This window comes from Scyliorhinus canicula, chromosome 1, assembly GCF_902713615.1.
Source record: "Scyliorhinus canicula chromosome 1, sScyCan1.1, whole genome shotgun sequence".
NCBI classification, from domain to species: Eukaryota; Metazoa; Chordata; class Chondrichthyes; order Carcharhiniformes; family Scyliorhinidae; genus Scyliorhinus; species Scyliorhinus canicula.
Genome location: NC_052146.1, coordinates 165047213 through 165071110, shown reverse-complemented (window position 1 = coordinate 165071110; position 23898 = coordinate 165047213). Strand labels below are relative to the sequence as shown.

Below are 23898 nucleotides of genomic sequence, written 5' to 3'. Positions count from 1 at the left end.
CCAGCAGGATTCTCCGGCGTGCGATTAGGGAAGCAAAAGCTAGGGTGTCGGCCCCCTTCCCCATGTGTAACTCGGCTGCTCTGATCACCCGAATATTGTCACATTTGGGCATGGCTTCACCCTCACCCCCACAACCTTGGACATTGCCTTCGAGTCCAGAACCCAGCAAGTTTGGGACAAGCCCAAAACATGTGGGTGTGGTTGGTCGGGCCTCCCTGGCACCGCTCACATTTATCCTGCACCTCCGGGAAGAACCTGCTCATTCGGGTTCTGGTCAGGTGTGCTCTGCGCACCAATTTGAACTGTATGAGGCTGAGCCTTGCGCAGGAGGAGGTGGAGTTGGCCCTGCTCAGTGCCTCGCTCCAGAGTTCCCACCCCACTTCTGTCCCCAGTTCATCCTTCCATTTCCATCTGGTCTCGTCCAGTGGTGTTCAAGCTCTGTCCAGTAGCTGTCCATATATTTTCCCAGAGAGTCCCCCCTCCTTACTGTCCGTGGTGGCAGTCTATGATTCTGTACTTGTTTTAGAAACCTGATGAAACAGAGATTAAACCTTATGTTGTGGCATCTCTGCTGAGAGATGCTGCGCACTCAAGCTCACCGGGATTTGCATTGAGAATTTGTCAAATTCATTTGAAGTCAGATCTTTGCAGCAGCAGCAGCAGCAATGTCGGGAGACGTTTACCTGTTTGTCCTGGCCAAATTACCATCTTCTAACAACAAAAGAATCACAAACACACGCAGAAACATTTTTTCATGCAGCAAGTACGTATGATCTGGAATACACCGCCTGTAAAAGGTGGTGGATGAAAATTTAGTAATCATTTTCAAAAGGAAATTGCATACAGCTTTCAAAAGGAAAAATAATTGCTGGATAATTGGGGAAGAGCTGGAAATTGGACTAATTCGAGAGCTTTTTCAAAAGCATGATGAGTCACTTGTGATCTATCTTTCAACTTTTCCAGCTGTCTTCACCAACCAGCCTCCCAAAGACAGGATTGTAATGTAGGATTATAACAGGCTGCACTCCAGGATATTTCAGCTGAGTTGGAGACAAAGCCTCAATAACCAATGTTCAAAGTAGTGATGACAATATTGCATATGAAAATTAGAATGGAGAACTGAAAATGTTTAATTTATTTCAGAACTGTTAAAGTATAGTTTGCCTCAATTTAATCCTGCAATTCCTAATTCTAGACCATTTTTTGCAGCTACTGGCAGCAATCCCATATACTTACAGCTGGTAGAGCAAAGAAGGAGACTCCTAATAGTGCAAATCCTGCTGCCAGCATTCGACCAAGCCATGTTTGTGGAGTTTTATCACCATAACCGATTGTTGTGAGTGTAACCTGAAAAAATAGATAAGTTTCTTTAAATTGACTTGTAATTCAACCTAAATATATTTTGTATCCTTAAAGTGTTTATCTGATCATCTCAATTGTGTTGAGTAGGTTTGGGGTGGCACTGTAACTCGTTAGACACTAGGCAGAGCATAACCTCTTATCAAAACTGGGAAAAGTAGTGTGACCAACAATTATGCACAATGTGCAGCTTGAGGTCTCAGGAAGAAAACACAACATAAATGGACAGTCAAACCAAACCTGCAGCAAGGTGGGGTTTTACTCATGGCATCTTGTTAAGGATTGGATGTATAACAATTGAGCAGCCAATTAGATCAAAACTCCAAAGATACTGCTGAATTTAACCTCGAATAGATGCAAAATGGATTGCTGGTAGAGAGGTTGAAAAATCCCTGAGAATGCTGATAGAGACTGGAAGGGAGGGAAAACAGGATTGAGGAATAAAGGAGGAACAGAAATTAAAGCTTTCTTTGCACAAGGCCCTGCAATTCACTGTGTGAAGGAATAGAAAAATAACTCCTGTAATCACAAGAACAACCTGCAATAAAGGTTCCTTAAGTGTGCAAGATAAACATTTGCTTCTAGAAAACGCTAATGTCTGATTTGAAGAAAAATATTAAGACAAGCAATGAGTATGGTGATATAAAGGCACAGCTGTCAATGGTTTACCTTGCCACCTGCAGGATGCGTGTGCAGGATCAGTGCAAATTGTTTCACATTCACAGAAATGCCTACCCAAGGAAGTTATAATTAATAGCAAGCTTTTGTCCAAATACTTATCCTAAAGCTTACTATTGAACCAACACTTTATTAAAAAAAGTGTAAAACAGGCGTCATTTGGTTGTTTCAGAAATGTTACTAATTAGAAAAAAAGCAGCTAAGGAAGATTGCTCATTAACTATCTGGCATAGATAAAGTAATATATAGACAAGTAATATATATGCACCATAAGAGTAATAGCAATATTCATACCGTGTATTGTCAGTCTACATATACCAAGCAGGTATATGTAGCAGGCCAGCAGCACGGTTCGATTCCCGTACCAGCCTCCCCGGACAGGCGCCAGAATGTGGCGACTAGGGGCTTTTCACAGTAACTTCATTGAAGCCTACTCCTGACAATAAGCGATTTTCATTTCATTTCATTTCACCTAAACCTAAAATTAGGTGACAAACTAGAGAAGCTGTAACCCAGGACTACATGCATGCTAAACATGAAGCGGAATGTTATAACAGAGCCAGACAATCCCATAATTAATGAAACAATTCCGAGCTCTGTAATACTGCTACAAACTGTAATGGATGAATGTGTCAAACTAAGCAACTAGCAAGAACAGGAGGCTCTAAGAATATCTGTTCCGAAACCCTCGGCTAGTACACAGTTGATTCCAGCCCCACAGATCCCAGAGTCCCAACACAAAATGAATTAACCAATAATTCATTAAAAAACATCTTTGGCCCTTTACTGCTCAATAAGTTATAGCCACCGGGCTTGTAAGTTGAACACAATAACTATTTATTTATAACAGAAACAGGAAGTTTAAATATGCAGTAATTATAACGGAATGATGGCCAGCTAATCTACCACTCCTCCTTTTACTGTCCCACTCTCTACCCAATCACACACAAGACAGACACACACAGGCGGCAGGAGGGGAGGGTGGAAATAAAATGGGATTAAGATGAAACGCGCCCTTGCTTCCAATGTTGAAGTCATTGCTGGAGGCTGTCCTCCCAGGATGCTGAGTGATCGAAGCCACCGGTGTAGTGTTAGTGATGATCCTCTGGCAAAAGCATTCAGTCAGTACTCTCAGACAACAGGACTTCATCTGGAGAGTTTAACCTGGACCTTCACTCAAAGGAACAGCCCAAGGCTTGTTTAATTCTTATTTGGTTTCCAGCTTCACGAGATGGACCTCCAGCCTTACGGAGGTAAGATCCGAGATCCCCACACAAGATTCTGAGAGGGTGTTAATTATCTGAACCCTGACTGCAGCTGATAGTTTGCCTTACTTCCCTTGCAGTTCAGTCTGGCTGTGCAGAGAGAGAGAGGCTGTTACCTTGGATGTTTAGAACGAGTCCATGTGTGTGTGTGAGAGAGAGAGAGAGCGAGAGAGCGAGAGAGCGAGAGAGCGAGAGAGCGAGAGAGCGAGAGAGCGAGAGAGCGAGAGAGCGAGAGAGCGAGAGAGCGAGAGAGCGAGACTTCTAAACGAAAACAAGTTAATCCAAACCATGTCTCACCTGAGGAACATTTCAGAACTAGCAAAGCAAATCACAGCCTGTCGCCAAAAAGAACTGTGCTATTGGGGTCCGCTCATTGGCCACCAATAAGCCAGTCAGTCCGGGTCATCATTGATGTCAGCCTAAAACAGCACATCTTGTTGGAGCTGCCTTTTTAAATTAAAAGGTAACCTGCCTGTCCTTAAAGTCATTAATCATCCATGGACCAAAATTGTAATAGCAAAAAATAACAGAACAGAGAAGGGTTAAACAGGAGGATCCCTACATCAGCACGTGAGGCTGAAACAGTCACAACCATCATTAGTGGAATTGATCCACAGCTTTGGGATCCCAGGTTCGATTCTCAGCTTGGGTCACTAGCGGAGTCTGCACATTCTCCCAGTGTCTGTGTTGGGTTTTCTCCGGGTGTTCCAGTTTCCTCCCACAGTCCAAAGATATGCAGGTTAGGTAGATTGGCCATGATAAATTGCCCTTAGTATCCAAAATAAAAAAGGTTTGATGGGGTCACTGAGATAGGTTGGAGGTATGGGCTTAAGTAAGGTGCTCTTTCCAAGGGTCAGTGCAGACTCGATGGGCCAAATGGCCTCCTTCTGCATTGTAAATTCTATGATTCCAATGGCGGTTCTGGCCTGGCTATCTCTTGATTGCCTCGCCATCGGAGATGTAAATTTTTAGCCAAACGTTTATGTAAAAAATCCAATGGCACTATTCAAAAAAGAGGAGGGGACTGCTCTCCAGATGCCCAGCTGAAATATGTCCTGCAACCAACATCAAAAGTAGATGATTCAATTGAGCTAAATTATCTTATCCTGCTGTATATTCTACCTTCCATCTCAAATCTGTTTCTGGAACCTTGTTGAACACAAATTGCATGTCACATTTCCTAATAATAGTGATTACACTTCAACAGCACTTTAATAGCTGTGAATTGCTTCAGGGTCTCCTGAGCTTATAAATGTCAACTCTTATTTAATTCAACTCACTCTATTTGATATTGTAAAATAGCTGAGTACATTGGAAACAGTGAAGACTATGTGCCACAACAACATCCCAGCTGGGTTGAAGATTTGTGCTCCTAGACTGGCCGCAGCCCTAGCCAAGCTGTTCCAGTATCGGTGCAACACTAACATCTACCCCACAAGATGAAAATTACTCAGCAGCTTCCTGTTCAAAAAAGACAGGACAAATCCAGAAATTACTCTATCAAACTCAGTCATCAGAAAAGTGATAGCAGTGCTATCCGTCGTGTTTTTATGTTGCAGAATGACCAATATCATTATTGTAAACTACTGTCATTAAGAACAGCCTGGTTTCAACTTACAGTTACATGTACTGTCTGACATCTGCCGCCCCCCCCCCCCCCCCCCCCCCCCCCCCCCGCCCCGCCAATAATATTCACCAATATTTAGTTTGGACTCTGCCAAGACCACTCAGCTCCAGGCTGCATTACAACCTTGGTCTAAGAACAGGAAAATGATCGGAGGTCACATGAGAGTGATTGTCCCTGACATCAAGGCAGCATTTTGACAAAATGTGGTATCAAGGAGTCCGTGCAAAATCAAAGTCAATCGGATTCAGGGGAAAACTCTCCACTGGATGGAATCACACCTAACATAAAAGGAGGATAATTGTGATTGTTGGAGACAACTCATCTCAGCTCCAGGACATTACTTCAACAGTTCCTCAGGGTAGTGGACTAGGCCCTTTCATCTTCAGCTGCTTTATCACTGATCTTCTCACTTTTCTTCTATCATTTAGGTAAGAAATGGAGCGGCTTTCTGATGATTGCACAATGATAAGCCATTTAACCAATTGCTCAGGTAATGAAGCAGCACATGCCTGCAAGACCTGGACCATATCCAGGCATTGGGATAAGAACATAGGAACATGGGTTGGTAAGTAACCAAGCAATATTCAAAGCGCACACATGCCACAGTATCATGTCCAATAAGAGAGAAGCTAATCTTTGGCAATTAATAGTATTGTCATTGTCACATTTCCCATGATCATCGGTAACCAGAGAGTCACCGCTAACCAGAAACCCAATTGAACCATGAACAAAGGATTGATCGATTGATATTTGTCACATGTACCAAAGTACAGTGAAAATATTTTTCTGCGGCCAAGGGAACATACACAGTATGTACATAGTCGACAAAAAGGAATAATCAGAGTACATCAACAATGGTACATCAACAAATAGTGATTGGTTAGTGCGGAACAAAGGCCGAACAAGCAATATTATGGTGAAGGCTAGTCCCGAGTGAGATACGTAGTAATAATGGAATTGCAAGAGTAAAACTCAAAAATAAAGTCAGAGTAACAGTTACTGCAATTTCATCTTGATCAAGGCAATAAATTTTGACTTCCAGCTTTAACATTTCTCAGCTGTGCAACAGGTATGATGTACTCCTGCACAATGCAATGTCTAGTGCAATATCAAGAAAGTAAATGTAGAAATGGAATTAGGTGGAGACAGGTGTTGCTTAGGTTGAAAGCACAGAACACCTAGATTCAATGGCACTCACCCTGGAATTAAATGATGGACCAAGTCAGGGGATCCAGTCAGGGGATCCAGTCAGGGGATCCTGTCAGGGGATCCTGTCAGGGGATCCTGTCAGGGGATCCTGTCAGGGGATCCTGTCAGGGGATCCTGTCAGGGGCAGGAAGGGCAGGCTTTTCCCCAAAAATGGGACAAAGAAACCTGCTGATCTTACCAAGGTACTGAGGTTACGGGTAACTGAGGAGGTGAGTGGTTGGAGCATTGTGCCCCAGACTAACTTACATTTCAGAAAGTGGTTTATTGACCACACCAGGTCAGGTGGACAGGAGATACTCGGAGGCCCCTGACGCGGGGCTACTGAGGGAGCGACAGAGGTTACAGGTGGAGTTTGGGCTGTTGACTGCAGGGAAAGCGGTGGAACAGCTGAGGAAGGCAAGGGGGGCAATTTAGGAGTATGGGGAAAAGGCAAGTAGAATGTTGGCGCACCAGCTCAGAAAAAGGGAGGCGACCAGGGAGATAGGGAGAATAAAGGGTAGAGGTGGGAATACGGTCCTGGACCCAGTGGGGTGAATGAGGTGTTTAAGGACTTTCACAGCAAATTATATGAGTCGGAACACGCGGCAGTGGTGATGGGGATGAGGCAGTTTTTGGGTCAGTTGAGGTTCCCCAGGGTGGATGAGGATCAGGTGGAAGGGCTGGGAGCCCCAATTGAAATTGAGGAAATAATTGAGGGGCTGGAGGGCATGCAGTCGGGCAAGGCCCCGGAGCCAGACGGCTACCCGGTGGAATTCTATGAGAAGTTTTCAGAGACATTGAGCCCACTGCTCGTGAGGACATTTGACAAAGTAAGAGAGAAGAGAGTGGAGTACTTGGAAGTGCATGGTCAAATAGGACTGAGTCAGCACAGCTTCGTCAAGGGGATGACACGTCTGACAAATCTGTTAGAGTTCTTTGAGTTGGTAACAATGAAGTTAGACAAAGGAGAACCAGTGGCCGTGATTTATTTAGATCTCCAGAAGTCCTTTGACAAGGTGCCATACAGGAGATTGTTAAATAATTTAAGAGCCCATGATGTTGAGGGTAAGATCCTGGCATGGATAGAGGATTGGCTGACTGACAGAAGGCAGAGAGTGGGGATAAAGGGGTCTTTTTCAGGATGGCAGCCGGTGACTAGTGGTGTGCCTCAGGGGTCTGTGCTGGGACCATAACTTTCACAATATACATTAATGATCTGGGAGAAGGAACTGAAGGCACTGTTGCTAAGTTTGCAGATGATACAAAGATCTGTAGAGGGACAGGTAGTGTTGAGGAAGCAGGGGGGCTGTAAAAGGACTTGGACAAGCTGGGAGAATGGGCAAAGAAGTGGCAGATGGAATACAATGTGGAAAAGTGTGAGGTTATAAACTTTGGAAGGAGGAATTTAGACATAGACTATTTTCTAAATGGAAAAATGCTCAGGAAATCAGAAGCACAAAGGGTCTTGGGGGTCCTTGTTTATGATTCTCTTAAGGTTAATGTGCAGGTTCATTCGGCAGTTATGAAGGAAAATGCAATGTTAGCATTCATGTCGAGAGTGCTGGAATACAAGACCAGGGATGTGCTTCTGAGGCTGTAGAAGGCTCTGATCAGACCCCATTTGGAGTAGTGTGAGCAGTTTTGGGCCCCGTATCTAGGCTGGTCTTGGAAAGGGTCCAGAGGATGTTCCCTAACAATGTCGCAGGCCTGGATTTCAGGCCTGAAACAGAAGGAGGATCTGGAGCAATGCAAGTTATACAGGCCAATTTCTCTGCTGAATGTGGACGCCAAACTGCTGGCTACGATACTGGCCACAAGGATAGAGGACTGTCTCCCGGGGGTGACAGGGGAAGACCAGACGGGATTTCAAAAGGGTAGGCAACTCGGGGCCAATGTTTGAAGGCTCTTAATGTTATTATGATGCACTCAGAATGAGAGGAGGTGGAGGTGGTGGTAACGATGGATGCAGAGTAGGCTTTTGATCGGGTGGAGTGGGATTACCTGTGGGAGGTGCTGGGAAGGTTTGGGTTTGGTGAGGGCTTTATTGACTGAGTGTGGTTGCTCTATCAGGCACCAATGGCGAGTGTGTGGACGAACCAGCTGAGGTTGGGGTATTTTAAACTACACCGAGGGGGGCGTTAAGAGCCTCGAGGAACTGGAAAGGGCTGGTGGGGGGTGGGGGGTGGTGGCTGGTGGAGAACCAAGTCTCGCTTTATGCAGATGACCTGCTCTTGTACATTTCAGACCCGTTGGAGTGGACGGGGGATGTTATATGAATCCTGGGGAATTTGGAATATTTGGGGGGTATAAATTGAACATGGGGAAAAGCGAGATGTTCGCAATCCAGGCAAGAGGGCAGGAGAAGAGACTGGGAGAGCTGCCGCTTAGAATGGTAGTAAAGAGCTCTCAGTATTTGGGAATCTAGGTGGCCCGGGAGTGGGAGGCACAGCACAAATTAAACCTATCCCGGCTTATAGAACAAATGAAAGGGGACTTTAAGAGATGGGACATGCTCCCGCTATCACTGGCGGGGAGGCTACAGATCGTGAAAATGACGATCCTCCCCAGATTTCGGTTTGTCTTTCAGTGCCTCCCCATCTTCATCCCAAGGGCCTTTTTCAAGCGGGTGAATTAGGTTATTTCGGGCTTTGTGTGGGCGGGTAAACCCCGCGAGTGAAGAAAGTGTCGCTGGAGCGCAGTCGGGGGGAGGGTGGGTTGGCACTGCCGAACTTCTGCAACTACTACTGGGCGGCTAATATAGCCATAATTAGGAAGTGGGTCATGGGGAAGGGGTCGGTGTGGGAGCGGATGGAGATGGCGTCATCTAAAGACACATGTTTGGGAGCACTGATAACGGCACCTCTTCCATTCTCGCCGGCCCGACACTCCACAAGTCCGGTGGTGGTGGCGGTTTTGAGAATCTGGGGGCAGTGAAGGAGGTATAAGAGAGTGGAGGGAGCATCGGTTTGGATCCCGATTTATAATAATTTTCTATTTGTACCGGGTAGGCTGGACGGTGGGTTCCGGAGATGGCAAAGGGCAGGAATTAGGAGGATGGGGGATCTATTTATAGACGGGAGCTTTCCCAGCTTGAAAGCCTTGGAGGATAAATTTGAATTGCCAGCAGGGAATGGGTTTAGGTTCTGGCCTTTCCGCTGCTGCCGCCACAGGGGATACAGGACAGAGTCGTCTCCAGTACCTGGGTGGGAGAGGGGAAGGTATCAGATATTTACCGGGAGCTTTTGGAGGCAGACAAAACTCCGGTGGAGGAGCTAAAGGGCAAGTGGGAAGACGAGCTGGGGGGAGAGATAGAGGCGGGTCTGTGGCCGGATGCCCTAAGCAGGGTTAATACCGCCCCATCGTGTGCCAGGCTTAGCCTGATACAATTTAAGGTAGTCCACCGGGCACACATGACAGTGGCTAAGATGGGCAAGTTTTTCGGGGTAGGGGACAGGTGTGCGAGGTGCGCGGGAAGCCCAACAAAACATGTTTTGGGCATGCCCGAAGCTTAGAGGGTTTTGCTAAGGCAGTGTCCATGGTACTAAAAACACGGGTGGTGTTGAGTCCAGCTGTAGCGATCTTTGGAGTGTCGGAAGATCCTGGAGTTCTGTGGGTGAAAGAGGCCAATGTCTTGACCTTTGCCTCCCTGGTAGACAGATCTTATTAATGTGGAGGGAGTCGAAGCCCCCGAGTGGAGAGACCTGGGTTAGTGACATGGCTGGGTTTCTCAGTCTCGAGAAAATAAAGTTTGCCTTAAGCAGGTCAATGGTCAGGTTCACCCGGAGGTGGCAGTCGTTCGTCGACTTTCTCAGGGAAAATTAAAATGTCAGCAGATGCAGTATTCCAAAGGGTGGGAAGAGGCCGGATTGTTGTTTTATGGTTGGGGTGTGAGAAGATTGGAATGGGGTGGAAATGTTTATTATACCATGTTTATGTCATTGTTATTATTATAGAAACTTGCAAATACCTTAATAAAATATATATATTTTTTTAAATGATAGAATTTACCCTGCCATTTGACGGGGAGAAGCTGGAATCAGATGTAACGGTATTACAATTAAATAAGGGTAACTACAAAGAGGAGATGAGGGAGGACCTGGCCACAGTTGATTGGAAGGGGAGCAGGGAAGACAGTGGAACAGCAATGGCAGGAGGCACAACAGAAAATCATCCAAAGGAGGAAACATGCTGAGGGGAGGACAAGGCATCCATGGTTGACGAGGAAAGTCAAGGACAGCATAAAAGCAAAAGAAAAAGCATACAAAGTGACGAGGATTAGTGGGAAGTCAGATGATTGGGAAGCTTTTAAAAGTGAGCAGAGGAAAATTAAAAAAGCAATAAGGGGGGAGAAGATGAAGTATGAGTGCAAGCTAGGTAGTAATATAAAAGAAGCTAGGAAGAGTTTTTTTTCCAATATATAAAAAGTAAGATAGAGACAAAAATAGACATTGGACCACTGGAAAATAGGCTGGTGAAGTAATAATAGGAAACAAAGAAATTGCAGAGGAACTGAATAGTTACTTTGCATCAGTCTTCATGGTGGAAAACACCAGTGGGATGCCAGAGCTCCAGGAGAATCAGGGGGCAGAGATGAGTGCAGTGGCCATCACTAAGGAGAAGGTTCTGGGGAAACTGAAAGGTCCGAAGGTGGATAAATCATCTGGACCGGATAGACTACACCGCAGAGTTCTTTTTTTTTTTTTTTTTTTTTATAAATTTAGAGTACCCAATTATTTTTTCCAATTAAGGGGCAATTTAGAGTGTTCAATCTACCTATCCTGCACGTCTTTGGGTTGTGGGGGTGAAACCCACGCAGACACGGGGAGAATGTGCAAACTCCACACGGACAGTGACCCAGGGCCGGGATTCGAACCCGGGTCCTCAGCGCCGTAGGCAGCAATGCTAACCACTGTGCCACCGTGCTGCCCCACCGCAGAGTTCTAAAAGAGATAGCTGAAGAGATTGGGGAGGCATTGGTGGTGATCTTTCAGAAATCACTGGAGGCAGGAAGGGTCCCAGAGGACTGGAAAGTGGCTAATGTAACACCGCTGTTTAAGAAGGGAGGGAGGCAGAAGACGGAAAATTATAGGCCGGTTAGTCTGACTTTGGTCATTGGTAAGATTTTAGAGTCCGTTATTAAAGATGAAATCGCGGAGTACTTGGAAGTGCATGATCAAATAGGACTGAGTCAGCACGGCTTTGTCAAGGGGATGACACGTCTGACAAATCTGTTAGAGTTCTTTGAGTTGGTAACAATGAAGTTAGACAAAGGAGAACCAGTGGCCGTGATTTATTTAGATCTCCAGAAGTCCTTTGACAAGGTGCCATACAGGAGATTGTTAAATAATTTAAGAGCCCATGATGTTGAGGGTAAGATCCTGGCATGGATAGAGGATTGGCTGACTGACAGAAGGCAGAGAGTGGGGATAAAGGGGTCTTTTTCAGGATGGCAGCCGGTGACTAGTGGTATGCCTCAGGGGTCTGTGCTGGGACCACAACTTTCACAATATACATTAATGATCTGGGAGAAGGAACTGAAGGCACTGTTGCTAAGTTTGCAGATGATACAAAGATCTGTAGAGGGACAGGTAGTGTTGAGGAAGCAGGGGGGCTGCAAAAGGAATTGGACAAGCTGGGAGAATGGGCAAAGAAGTGGCAGATGGAATACAATGTGGAAAAGTGTGAGGTTATAAACTTTGGAAGGAGGAATTTAGACATAGACTATTTTCTAAATGGAAAAATGCTCAGGAAATCAGAAGCACAAAGGGTCTTGGGGGTCCTTGTTTATGATTCTCTTAAGGTTAATGTGCAGGTTCATTCGGCAGTTATGAAGGAAAATGCAATGTTAGCATTCATGTCGAGAGTGCTGGAATACAAGACCAGGGATGTGCTTCTGAGGCTGTAGAAGGCTCTGATCAGACCCCATTTGGAGTAGTGTGAGCAGTTTTGGGCCCCGTATCTAGGCTGGTCTTGGAAAGGGTCCAGAGGATGTTCACAAGAAATGATCCCTGGAATGAAGAGCTTGTCGTATGAGGAATGGTTGAGGACTCTGGGTCTGTACTCGTTGGAGTTTAGAAGGATGGGGGGGGGGGGGTGATCTTATTGAAACTTACAGGATACTGCGAGGCCTGGATAGAGTGGATGTGGAGAGGATGTTTCCACTTGTCCAAAAAACTAGAAACAGCAGACACAATCTCAGACTAAAGGGACGATTGTTTAAAACAGAGATGAGGAGGAATTGTTTCAGCCAGAGGGTGGTAAATCTGTGGGATTCTGTGCCACAGAAGGTTGTGGAGGCCAAATCACTGAGTGTCTTTAAGACAGAGACAGATAGGTTCATGATTAATAAGGGCATCAGGGGTTATGGAGAGAAGGCAGGAGATTGGGGGATGAGAAAATATCAGCCATGATTGAATGGCGGAGCAGACTCGATGGGCTGAATGGCCTAATTCTGCTTCTATGTCTTATAGTCATGATCTAATTTCTCGGAGGTCCATGTTTGATCCCTCCAATCAGGTTCCTACCGTAGCATCGAGCCTCTTATCAAAGTCACAGATGGCTTCCTATGGGACAGTGACAAAAGATACATTTGCCATCCTTGTCCTTCTTGACCTGTCTGCAGGCTTTGACACAGTTGATCACAGAGGCTCATAGTCCGAAATATAATAAAACAAAGTCTGGTTGTGCTTGGAATCACATCTTGGCAGCTATCCAATGAAATTCAGAGATTTTGCAGCAGATGGAGAGCAGTGATTACAGTTGGGGCTCAACCCACAGCAATCGCATCTATGAGCAATCATCAAATTTGACCCTGGTTCACCAACAGTCCTCTGTCAGTCGGTACTTGTTCCTGAGCTGATATCAAGTGAAGTCTCCATTCTTGACCCTCCCATCGAAAGCATGTTGACCTGCAAAGAATTGCTTATTCCTGGCATGCAGTGGAATCACAAGCAGGTCCGAAAGGCTCAGGAATCCTTCACACTTAATACTTTCAGTCGAAGAAGATAATGCCCAAGGAAGAATGTGGCATATAATACTCTTAGCAAAAAATGCAAGAGCATGGCAAAGCATGTTTAATTTGCAATTAGTATCTTTCAATGTAAAACAAATATGAAAAAGAATTCAACTGGAAAAAAAATCCAATTTCAGTGAAAATGTACACACAAATCTTACTTTCTATCCCTTTGTGGTGCTGAGAGGTCTTCTTGAATCGTGCAGCCCATGTGATGTAGTACATCCACGTTGCTATTTGGGAGGGAGTTCCTGGACTTTGACCCAGTGGCAATGCTGCAATGGCGATATATTTCAAGATGGCGGGTGAGTTGGACGTGAACCTCAAGGTGGTTCCCATGTGTCTGCTGCCCTTGTTCTTCTAGATCGTAGTGGTTATGAGTTTGGAAGGTGCTGTCGAGGAGTCTTCATGATTTCCTGCAGGACATCTTGTAGAAGGGACACACGGCTGTCGCTGTTAACTGGTGGTGGAGGGAGTGAACGTTTGTGGAAGGGGTGCCAATCAAGTGGACTGCTTTGACCTTCGAGTGTTGTTGGAGCTGCGGTCATTCAGGCAAGGGGGAGTATTTCATCACACTCCTGACATTTGTCTTGTGGATGGGAGTCAGGAGGTTAGTTACTCGCCACAGGATTCCAAGGCTCTGACCTGCTCTTGTAGCCACAGTATTTCTATGGTTGGTCCAGTTCAGTTTATGGTCTATGGTCAATGGTAACCCCCCACTCCCCCACAGCTGGAGCAGCATGGTGGCACAGTCGTTAACACTGCTGTCTCACAGCACCCAGGGATCCGCTTTCAATTCCAACCTTAGGTGACTCGGTGTTCAGTTTGCATGCTGTCCCTATGTCTAAGTGGGTTTCCTCCGGGCGCTCGGGTTTCCTCCCGCAGTGCAAAGATGTGAGGAATAGGTGGGTTGGCCATGCTAAATTGCCCCTTAGTGTCCAAAAGGTTAGGTGGGATTAAGAGGATAGGGCGGTGATGTCGGCATAGGTAGGGTGATCTTTCAGAGGGTCGGTGCAGATCCGATGGGCCAAATGGCTACCTTCTACACTGTAGGGATTCTATGATGTTGATAGTGTGGGATTCAGTGGTGGTAATGGCATTGAATGTCAAGGAGTGATGGTTGGATTTTCTCTTGTTGGAGATGGCCATCACATGACACTTGTGTGGTGTGAATGTTACTTGCCATTTGTCAAGCCTAGCCTGGATATCGTCCAGGTCTTACGGCATTTGGACACGGAGTACTTCAGTATTTGAGGAGTCATCAATGGTGCTGAACATTGGGAAATAATCAGCAAACATCCCAAATTCTGTCCTTATGATGGAAGGAAGGTCATTGATGAACCAGTGGAAGATACCTGGATCCAGGACACCACCTTCAGGAACGGCTGCAGTGATGTCCTGAAGCTGATATGATTGACCTTCAACCACCAGAACATTCTTCCTTTATGTCAGGTATGACTCCAACCCCTGATTGTTATTGACTCCAGTTTTGTTGAGACTCCTTGGTAGCATACCCTGTCAAATGTTACTTTGATATCAGGGGAAATCGCACTCATCTCTGGAGTTCAGCTCTTTTTTCCATGTCTGAGCCAAGGCTGTAATGAGGTCAGGAGCTGAGTGACCCTGGAGGAACCCAAATTGAAAACCAGTGAGTAGGTTATTGCTGAGTCAGTGCAGCTTGATTATACTGTTGATGACCGCTTCCATCACTTTATTGATGATTGAGAGTAGACTGATGGGGTGGTAATTGGCAGTGTTGGAGTTGTCCTGCTTTATGTGTACAAGAAATACCTGGGCAATTTTCCACATTGCCAGATAGATGCTCGTGTTGTAGCTGTACTGGAAGACCTTGGCTGGTTGCGTGGCAATTTCTGGAGCACAAGTCTTCAGTGCAATATTATCCACTGGAATATTGTCCAGTGCATTCAGCTGTTTCTTGATATCAGGATCCCAGCTTAGATTCCCTGCTGGGTCACTGTCCGTGCGGAGGCTGCACGTTCTCCGCATGTCTGCGTAGGTTTCCTCCGGGTGCTGCAATTTCCTCCCACAGTCCACAGACGGGCAAGTTAGGTGAATTGGCCATGATAAATTGCCCTTTGTGTCCAAAAATGTTAGGAGGGGTTACTGGGATGGGGGATAAGGTGGAAGTGAGGGCTTAAGTGGGTTGGTGCAGACTCAATGGGCCGAATGGCCTCCTTTTGCACTGTATGTTCTATGTCTATGTGGAGTTAATCAAATTGCCTGAAGAAACTCTGTGATGCTAGGGACCTCCAGAGGAGATGAAGATGGATCATTCACTCAACATTTTGGCTGAAGAATGTTGCGAATGCTTCCACCTTGTATTTTACACTGATGTCCGTTGAATCCCTACAGTGCAGAAGGAGGCCAATTGGTCCATTGAATCTGCACCGACTCTCCTACACATCCTTGGACACGAAGGGCAATTTAGTGTGGCCAATCCACCTAAACTGCACATCTTTTGGACTGTGGGAGGAAACCTGCACCAGGAGGAAACCTACGCAGACACGGGGAGAAAGTGCAAACTACACACAGACACCCAAGGATTCTGGATTCTTGGCGCTGTGAGGCAGCAGTGCTAACCACTATGCCACCCATGCGATGTGTTGGGCTCCTCCATGATTGAGGATGGGAATATTTGTGGCACTTCCACCTCCATGAATGGATGTGGCAGGATTGCAGAGCTGAGATCTCAGACAATAATCATCCCTTTATTCTCTCATGGTATCTGATTTGTGAACACTCTTCAGAAAACATGCACATCACTCACAATTCGTTTTGCCACTGTTCAGAAAGCAATAACTCTGAGTGAGCAGGAACCCTTTCTGTTAACAAAACGGTAGAGGGCATTACCAGCAAGCACCCAGTGAATGTCGACATTAAATGCAGTGGTCAACGTTTCATCCACTGACATGTGTTTTTTATGGTTGTGGTCTGGTTCCAACTGTTGACATGGAGCTGAAAATCATAGAATCCCGACAGTACAAAAGAAGGAGGCCATTCGGCCCATCGAGTCTACACTGGACCCTGAAAAAGCACTCTAACTAAGCCCACACCTCACCCTATCCCCGTAACCCAACAACCCTACCTAACCTTTGGACACTATGGGGCAATTTAGCATGATCAATCCACCTAACCTGCACATCTTTGGAGGAAAACGGAGCACCCGGAAGAAACCCACGCAGACACAGGGAGAACGTCTCCACACAGACAGTGACCCAAGCTGGGAATTGAACCCAGGTCCCTGGTGCTGACCATTGTGCTATCATGATATTGTGCTACTGTGCCACCTCTCCAAGCTCACTGTTTCTCATTAATGTTCTTCAAGATAGGATACCAGCATTATTTACACTGTACTGGGCAGTGTTGTAACTGGAATATCTACTTCCTGTTGTTCCTACTCATCCAAAATAGGGAGATTCAGTCCACCCATATTTCAGTGTTCATAGTAAACATTATGCAACTTACATGCTAGTACATAGATAGAACAGTACAGCACAGAACAGGCCCTTCGGCCCTCGATGTTGTGCCGAGCCATGATCACCCTACTCAAACCCACGTAACCACCCTATACCCGTAACCCAATAACCCCCCCTTAACCTTACTTTATTAGGACACTACGGGCAATTTATCAAGTGGTGGAGCTTCAAAGATAGAATCTCCACAGTTTGGAAGTAGGTCATTCGGCACATCGAGCCCGCACCAACCCTCTGAAAGAGTGCACGCCCTGTCCCTGTAATCCTTTAACTCCACCTAACCTTCACATCTTTGGACACTAAGGGCAATTTATCATGGCCAATCCACCTAACCTGCACATCTTTGGACTGTGGGAGGAAACCGGAGCACCCGGAGGAAACACACGCACACACGGGGAGGATGTGCAGACTCCGCACAGGCAGTGACCCAAGCCGGAATCGAACCTGGGACCCTGGAGCTGTGAAGCAATTGTGCTATCCACAAGGCTACCGTGCTTTCACTAAATATAACTTCATATTGTCAGGTGGATGTACCTTTAAGAAATAGGTGCTGTATCAAATGGCAAGAAGATGTTTTGATCTCTCTCTCTGCAATCTAAAGAATGTCTTCAGGTCATTGGTGATTTCAAAGTAATACCTGTTTCTGTGGAGAATTTAAACTGCTGTCGTTATTTCAAAAGGGTTTAACTTATGGATGTTGTTTGGAAAGTTAAGGGTTATCTATAGAGTACTGTATCTTTTGGGGGGTGGTCAGAGTTGGTAGTTGATAAACTGTTAACTGTGTGTTTATAAAATGTTAACTGGATTCAGAGAATAAACATTGTTTGTGTTTAAAAATACTTTTAGCTCTCTGTTGCATCACACCTGTAAAGTGGGCCCTTGTGCTCCCCATAACCAAAATCTATTCAAAGTTATGGGTCAGGTGAACTCCATGACATACTTTGGGGGTTGTCTAAACCCTGGCCCATAATAAATTGGGGGCTCGTCCGGGATAAAAGTCTATCTTTCGTGATTGGGTTGGCTTAGTGAACATGAAGACAGAGGTGTGAGCCTATTTGTGTTTGCTTTTCAGGTGTGGCATTCCAGTTTAAGTAGGGAACGTGTTGTGGAAAATAGCTCTTTCAGAGGCTCAGAAGTTTTGGGGCGTGGAGAAGGTCACACGCAGTACCTTACGAACAAAAAAAAAAAGGCTTTTGGATTTGGCAAAACCATTGCAGTTCGCGTTACCTGATGGTACACGAAAAGAATAGGTACTTACGGCGGTAGCTGAGCATTCAAAATTGCCTGAGATACAGTCTGACTCATTAGAAATGGCAAAAATTCAGTTGCGGATTAAACAACTGGAACATGAGAAAGAATTAAAGCAGCTTGAATACGAAATGAGGGAAAAAGAAAGAATAGTCTTGGCAGAACAACAAGAGAAAGAGAGAGTGGAAAGGGAAAAAGAGAGAGTGGGAAGGGAAAAAGAGAGAAAGGAAAGGGAAAAAGAGAGAGAGTTCGAACTTCAGAAAATGACCATGAAACTTGACAGTCAGTTAAAATTGGTGGAGGTAAAGGGAAACGTACAGTTTGAGGAAAGTGATGAGGATAAAGAGAAAGAGCGTCATAGTCGAAGATCTATTTATTGGGGGAGATCTATTTAAATATGTCCAAGCATTGCCAAAGTTTGATGAGAAGGAACATAGAACATAGAACGATACAGCGCAGTACAGGTCCTTCGGCCCTCGATGTTGCACCGACATGGAAAAAAAAAACTAAAGCCCATCTAACCTACACTATGCCCTTATCATCCATATGCTTATCCAATAAACTTTTAAATGCCCTCAATGTTGGCGAGTTCACTACTGTTGCAGGGAGGGCATTCCATGGCCTCACCACTCTTTGCGTAAAAAACCCACCTCTGACCTCTGTCCTATATCTATTACCCCTCAATTTAAGGCTATGTCCCCTCGTGCTAGCCACCCCCATCCGCGGGAGAAGGCTCTCGCTGTCCACCCTATCTAACCCTCTGATCATTTTGTATGCCTCTATTAAGTCACCTCTTAACCTTCTTCTCTCTAACGAAAACAACCTCAAGTCCATCAGCCTTTCCTCATACGATTTTCCCTCCATACCAGGCAACATCCTGGTAAATCTCCTCTGCACCCGTTCCAAAGCTTCCACGTCCTTCCTATAATGAGGCGACCAGAACTGTACGCAATACTCCAAATGCGGCCGTACTAGAGTTTTGTACAACAGCAACATGACCTCATGGCTCCGGAACTCAATCCCTCTACCAATAAAGGCCAACACACCATAGGCCTTCTTCACAACCCTATCAACCTGGGTGGCAAATTTCAGGGATCTATGTACATGGACACCGAGATCCCTCTGTTCATCCACACTACCAAGAATTTTACCATTAGCCAAATATTCCGCATTCCTGTTATTCTTTCCAAAGTGAATCACCTCACACTTCTCCACATTAAACTCCATTTGCCACCTCTCAGCCCAGCTCTGCAGCTTATCTATGTCCCTCTGTAACCTGCAACATCCTTCCGCACTGTCTACAACTCCACCGACTTTAGTGTCGTCTGCAAATTTACTCACCCATCCTTCTTCGCCCTCCTCTAGGTCATTTATAAAAATGACAAACAGCAACGGCCCCAGAACAGATCCTTGTGGTACGCCACTCGTAACTGAACTCCATTCTGAACATTTCCCATCAACTACCACTCTCTGTCTTCTTTCAGCTAGCCAATTTCTGATCCACATCTCTAAATCACCCTCAATCCCCAGCCTCCGTATTTTCTGCAATAGCCGACCGTGGGAAACCTTATCAAATGCTTTACTGAAATCCATATACACCACATCAACTGCTCTACCCTCGTCTACCTGTTCAGTCACCTTCTCAAAGAACTCGATAAGGTTTGTGAGGCATGACCTACCCTTCACAAACCATGCTGACTATCCCTAATCATATTATTCCTATCTAGATGATTATAAATCGTATCTTTTATAATCCTCTCAAAGACCTTACCCACCACAGACGTTAGGCTCACCGGCCTATAGTTACCGGGGTTATCTCTACTCCCCTTCTTGAACAAAGGGACCACATTTGCTATCCTCCAGTCCTCTGGCACTATTCCTGTAGCCAATGATGACATAAAAATCAAAGCCAAAGGCTCAGCAATCTCTTCCCTGGCTTCCCAGAGAATCCTAGGATAAATCCCATCCGGCCACGGGGACTTATCTATTTTCACCTTGTCCAGAATTGCCAACACTTCTTCCCTACGAACCTCAATGCCATCTATTCTAATAGCCTGGGTCTCAGCATTCTCCTCCACAATATTATCTTTTTCTTGAGTGAATACTGACGAAAAGTATTCATTTAGTATCTCGCTTATCTCCTCAGCCTCCACACACAACTTCCCACCACTGTCCTTGACTGGCCCTACTCTTACCCTAGTCATTCTTTTATTCCTGACATACCTATAGAAAGCTTTTGGGTTTTCCTTGATCCTACCTGCCAAAGACTTCTCATGTCCCCTCGTTGCTCGTCTCAGCTCCCTCTTTAGATCCTTCCTCGCTTCCTTGTAACTATCAAGCGCCCCAACTGAAACTTCATGCCTCATCTTCACATAGGCCTCCTTCTTCCTCTTAACAAGAGATTCCACTTCTTTGGTAAACCACGGTTCCCTCGCTCGACCCCTTCCTCCCTGCCTGACTGGTACGTACTTATCAAGAACATGCAATAGCTGTTCCTTGAACAAGCTCCACATATCCAGTGTGCCCAACCCTTGCAGCCTACTTCTCCAACCAACACATCCTAAGTCATGTCTAATGGCATCATAATTGCCCTTCCCCCAGCTATAACTCTTGCCCTGCGGGGTATACTTATCCCTTTCCATCACTAACGTAAAGGTCACAGAATTGTGGTCACTGTTTCCAAAGTGCTCACCTACCTCCAGATCTAACACCTGGCCTGGTTCATTACCCAAAACCAAATCCAATGTGGCCTCGCCGCTTGTTGGCCTGACAACATATTGTGTCAGGAAACCCTCCTGCACACATTGTACAAAGAACGACCCATCTAATGTACTCGAACTATATCTTTTCCAGTCAATATTTGGAAAGTTAAAGTCTCCCATAACAACTACCCTGTTACTTTCGCTCTTTTCCAGAATCATCTTCGCCATCCTTTCCTCTACATCCCTAGAACTATTAGGTGGCCTATAGAAAACTCCCAACAGGGTGACCTCTCCTTTCCTGTTTCTAACCTCAGCCCATACTACCTCAGAAGAAGAGTCCCCATCTAGCATCCTTTCCGCCACCGTAATACTGTCCTTGACTAGCAGCGCCACACCTCCCCCTCTTTTGCCCCCTTCTCTGATCTTACTAAAACACCTAAACCCCGGAACCTGCAACAACCATTCCTGTCCCTGCTCTATCCATGTCTCTGAAATGGCCACAACGTCGAAGTCCCAGGTACCCACCCATGCTGCCAGTTCCCCTACCTTATTTCGTATACTCCTGGCATTGAAGTAGACACACTTCAAACCACCTACCTGAACACTGGCACCCTCCTGCGAAGTCAAATCTGTGATCCTGACCTCTATACGCTCAATCTCCCGTACCCCAAAACTACAATCCAGGTTCCCATGCCCCTGCTGAATTAGTTTAAACCCCCCCAAAGAGCACTAACAAATCTCCCCCCCAGGATATTGGTGCCCCTCAGGTTCAGATGTAGACCATCCTGTCTATAGAGGTCCCACCTTCCCCAGAAAGAGCCCCAGTTATCCAGAAATCTGAATCCCTCCCCCCTGCACCATCCCTGTAGCCACGTGTTTAATTGCTCTCTCTCCCTATTCCTCATCTCACTATCACGTGGCACGGGCAACAACCCAGAGATAACAACTCTGTTTGTTCTCGCTCTGAGTTTCCATCCTAGCTCCCTAAAGGCCTGCCTGACATCCTTGTCCCCTTTCCTACCTATGTCGTTAGTGCCAATGTGGACTACGACTTGGGGCTGCTCCCCCTCCCCCTTAAGGACCCGGAAAACACGATCCGAGACATCACTTACCCTTGCACCTGGGAGGCAACATACCAAACGTGAGTCTCTCTCGCTCCCACAAAATCTCCTATCTGTGCCCCTGACTATTGAGTCCCCAATTACTAATGTTCTACTCCTTTGCCCCCTTCCCTTCTGAGCAACAGGGACAGACTCCGTGCCAGAGGCCCGTACCCCATGGCTTACCCCTGGTAAGTCGTCCCCCCCACAAGTATCCAAAGCGGTATACTTGTTACTCAGGGGAACGACCGCAGGGGGTCCCTGCACTGACTGCTTCTTCCCAGTCCCTCTTACAGTTACCCATCTATCTCCAGTCTTTGGTGTAACTACTTCCCTGTAGCTCCTATCTATGACCCCCTCTGCCTCCCGAATGATCCGAAGTTCATCCAGCTCAAGCTCCAGGTCCCTAACACGGTTTTTGAGGAGCTGGAGATGGGTGCACTTCCCACAGATGAAATCAGCAGGGACACTGACGGCGTCCCTCACCTCAAACATTCTGCAGGAGGAGCATTGTACTGCCTTCCCTGACATCACCTCTAGATTTAAAAAAAAAACAAGAAAAAGAAAAAGAAAAAGAAAGGAAGAGCTTACCTGATATTACCTCAAACCCTGCTCCCGCTGAAAGTTAAGCAAATTTAAAGGCACTCACTCACCTTCACGACAGGCCCCTGCTCCCGCTTCCCAACCACCGTGGGGTGGGGGGGTTGGTTAGAGGAGGAGGTCGGGTGGGAAACACTCACGAAGTGTTTCGGGTTTAACTGTCACTTGCCAACAGCCCTTCCACAAACCACCTTCAACTTAGGCTGACCGCACTGCACGTATGCAAATTCCCCCAGAACAGCTGATCAGTAGCTTTGCTCTGCTGCCCTCTGCTGGATTCTTGCTTTCACTCAAACTCCTTGGGTCTCCTTCGCCGGTTCACTTTCAACTTAGGCTGACCGCACTGCACGTATGCAAATTCCCCCAGAACAGCTGATCAGTAGCTTTGCTCTGCTGCCCTCTGCTGGATTCTTGCTTTCACTCAAACTCCTTGGGTCTCCTTCGCCGGTTCACTTTCAACTTAGGCTGACCGCACTGCACGTATGCAAATTCCCCCAGAACAGCTGATCAGTAGCTTTGCTCTGCTGCCCTCTGCTGGATTCTTGCTTTCACTCAAACTCCTTGGGTCTCCTTCGCCGGTTCACTTTCAACTTAGGCTGACCGCACTGCACGTATGCAAATTCCCCCAGAACAGCTGATCAGTAGCTTTGCTCTGCTGCCCTCTGCTGGTAGGAGAGGTAGAAGCTTCTTTCATTTCATTTGAGAAGGTGGTTAAACAAATGAAATAGCCGCAGGACATGCGGGTATTACTGATTCAAACAAAGTTGGGAGGTTGAGCTAGTGAAGTGTTTGCATCACTATCAGATGAGGTACCTTGGAGGAGTTTAAAAATTCAATTTCTGATGTAGTGAGAACCTAGTGTGGAAGAGCAGAGGGTTAAAACTGTGGGGCGCGATTCTCCGTTCCAAACGGCGGGTGGGAGAATCAGGGGAGGGCCGGGCAACTCATTTCACGCACCCCTGGCGCCCCCTGCGATTCTCCGACCCGGATGGGCCGAGCGGCCTGCCGTTCGCGACCATTTCACGACGGCGGCAACCACACCTGGTCGCTGCCGGCGTGAACAGGGCGCCAAAGGCCCGTTTGAAGCTTGTGGGGGGCGGAGAGGGGAGTGAGCACCATGGCCGTGCTCGGGAGGGGACTGGCCCGCGATCGGTGCCCACCGATAGTCAGGCCAGCGTCTCAAAGCGACGCACTCTTTCCCCTCCGCCACCCCGCAAGATCAAGCTGCCACGGCTTGCGGGGCAGTGGAGGGGAAGACGGCCACCGCGCATGCGCGGGTTTGAGCCATCAGCCGTTGTGACGTCAGCCGCGCATGCGTGGGTTGGAGCCGGCCAAACTGCACATGCGCGGCTGACGTCACATAGGTGCCGCCGTCGTGTCATTCTCGGCGCGCCGCCTTGACGCAAGCATCAAGGCCCGGCCGCCGAGAATAACGGAGCGCCGCTCCTAGCCCCCCGGGTGGGGGTGAATACGGTGAGAGGAGCGGCCTCCGAGGCCGTCGTGAAACTCGGCCGAGTTCACGACGGCCTTCCTGATTTTTCCCGGGAGTGGACAATTCCGCCTGTGAGGTTCACAGCAGAAATGGCAGATGATTATGAATGAGTTCATAAATCAAAGTTTGGTTT

The 23898-nt window shown here is 46.7% G+C and overlaps 1 protein-coding gene across 3 annotated transcripts in view; it reads right to left on the bottom strand.

The window, feature by feature from the left end:
* LOC119969006 (potassium voltage-gated channel subfamily KQT member 4-like) overlaps positions 1-23898 on the bottom strand; it is a 754273-nt gene that overhangs the window by 184752 nt on the left and 545623 nt on the right. For all 3 annotated transcript variants that reach the window (XM_038802117.1, XM_038802128.1, XM_038802133.1), the window contains exon 6: positions 1237-1347. In XM_038802117.1, coding sequence (XP_038658045.1) covers positions 1237-1347 — 111 coding nt within the window. The remainder of the gene's footprint in view (positions 1-1236; positions 1348-23898) is intronic.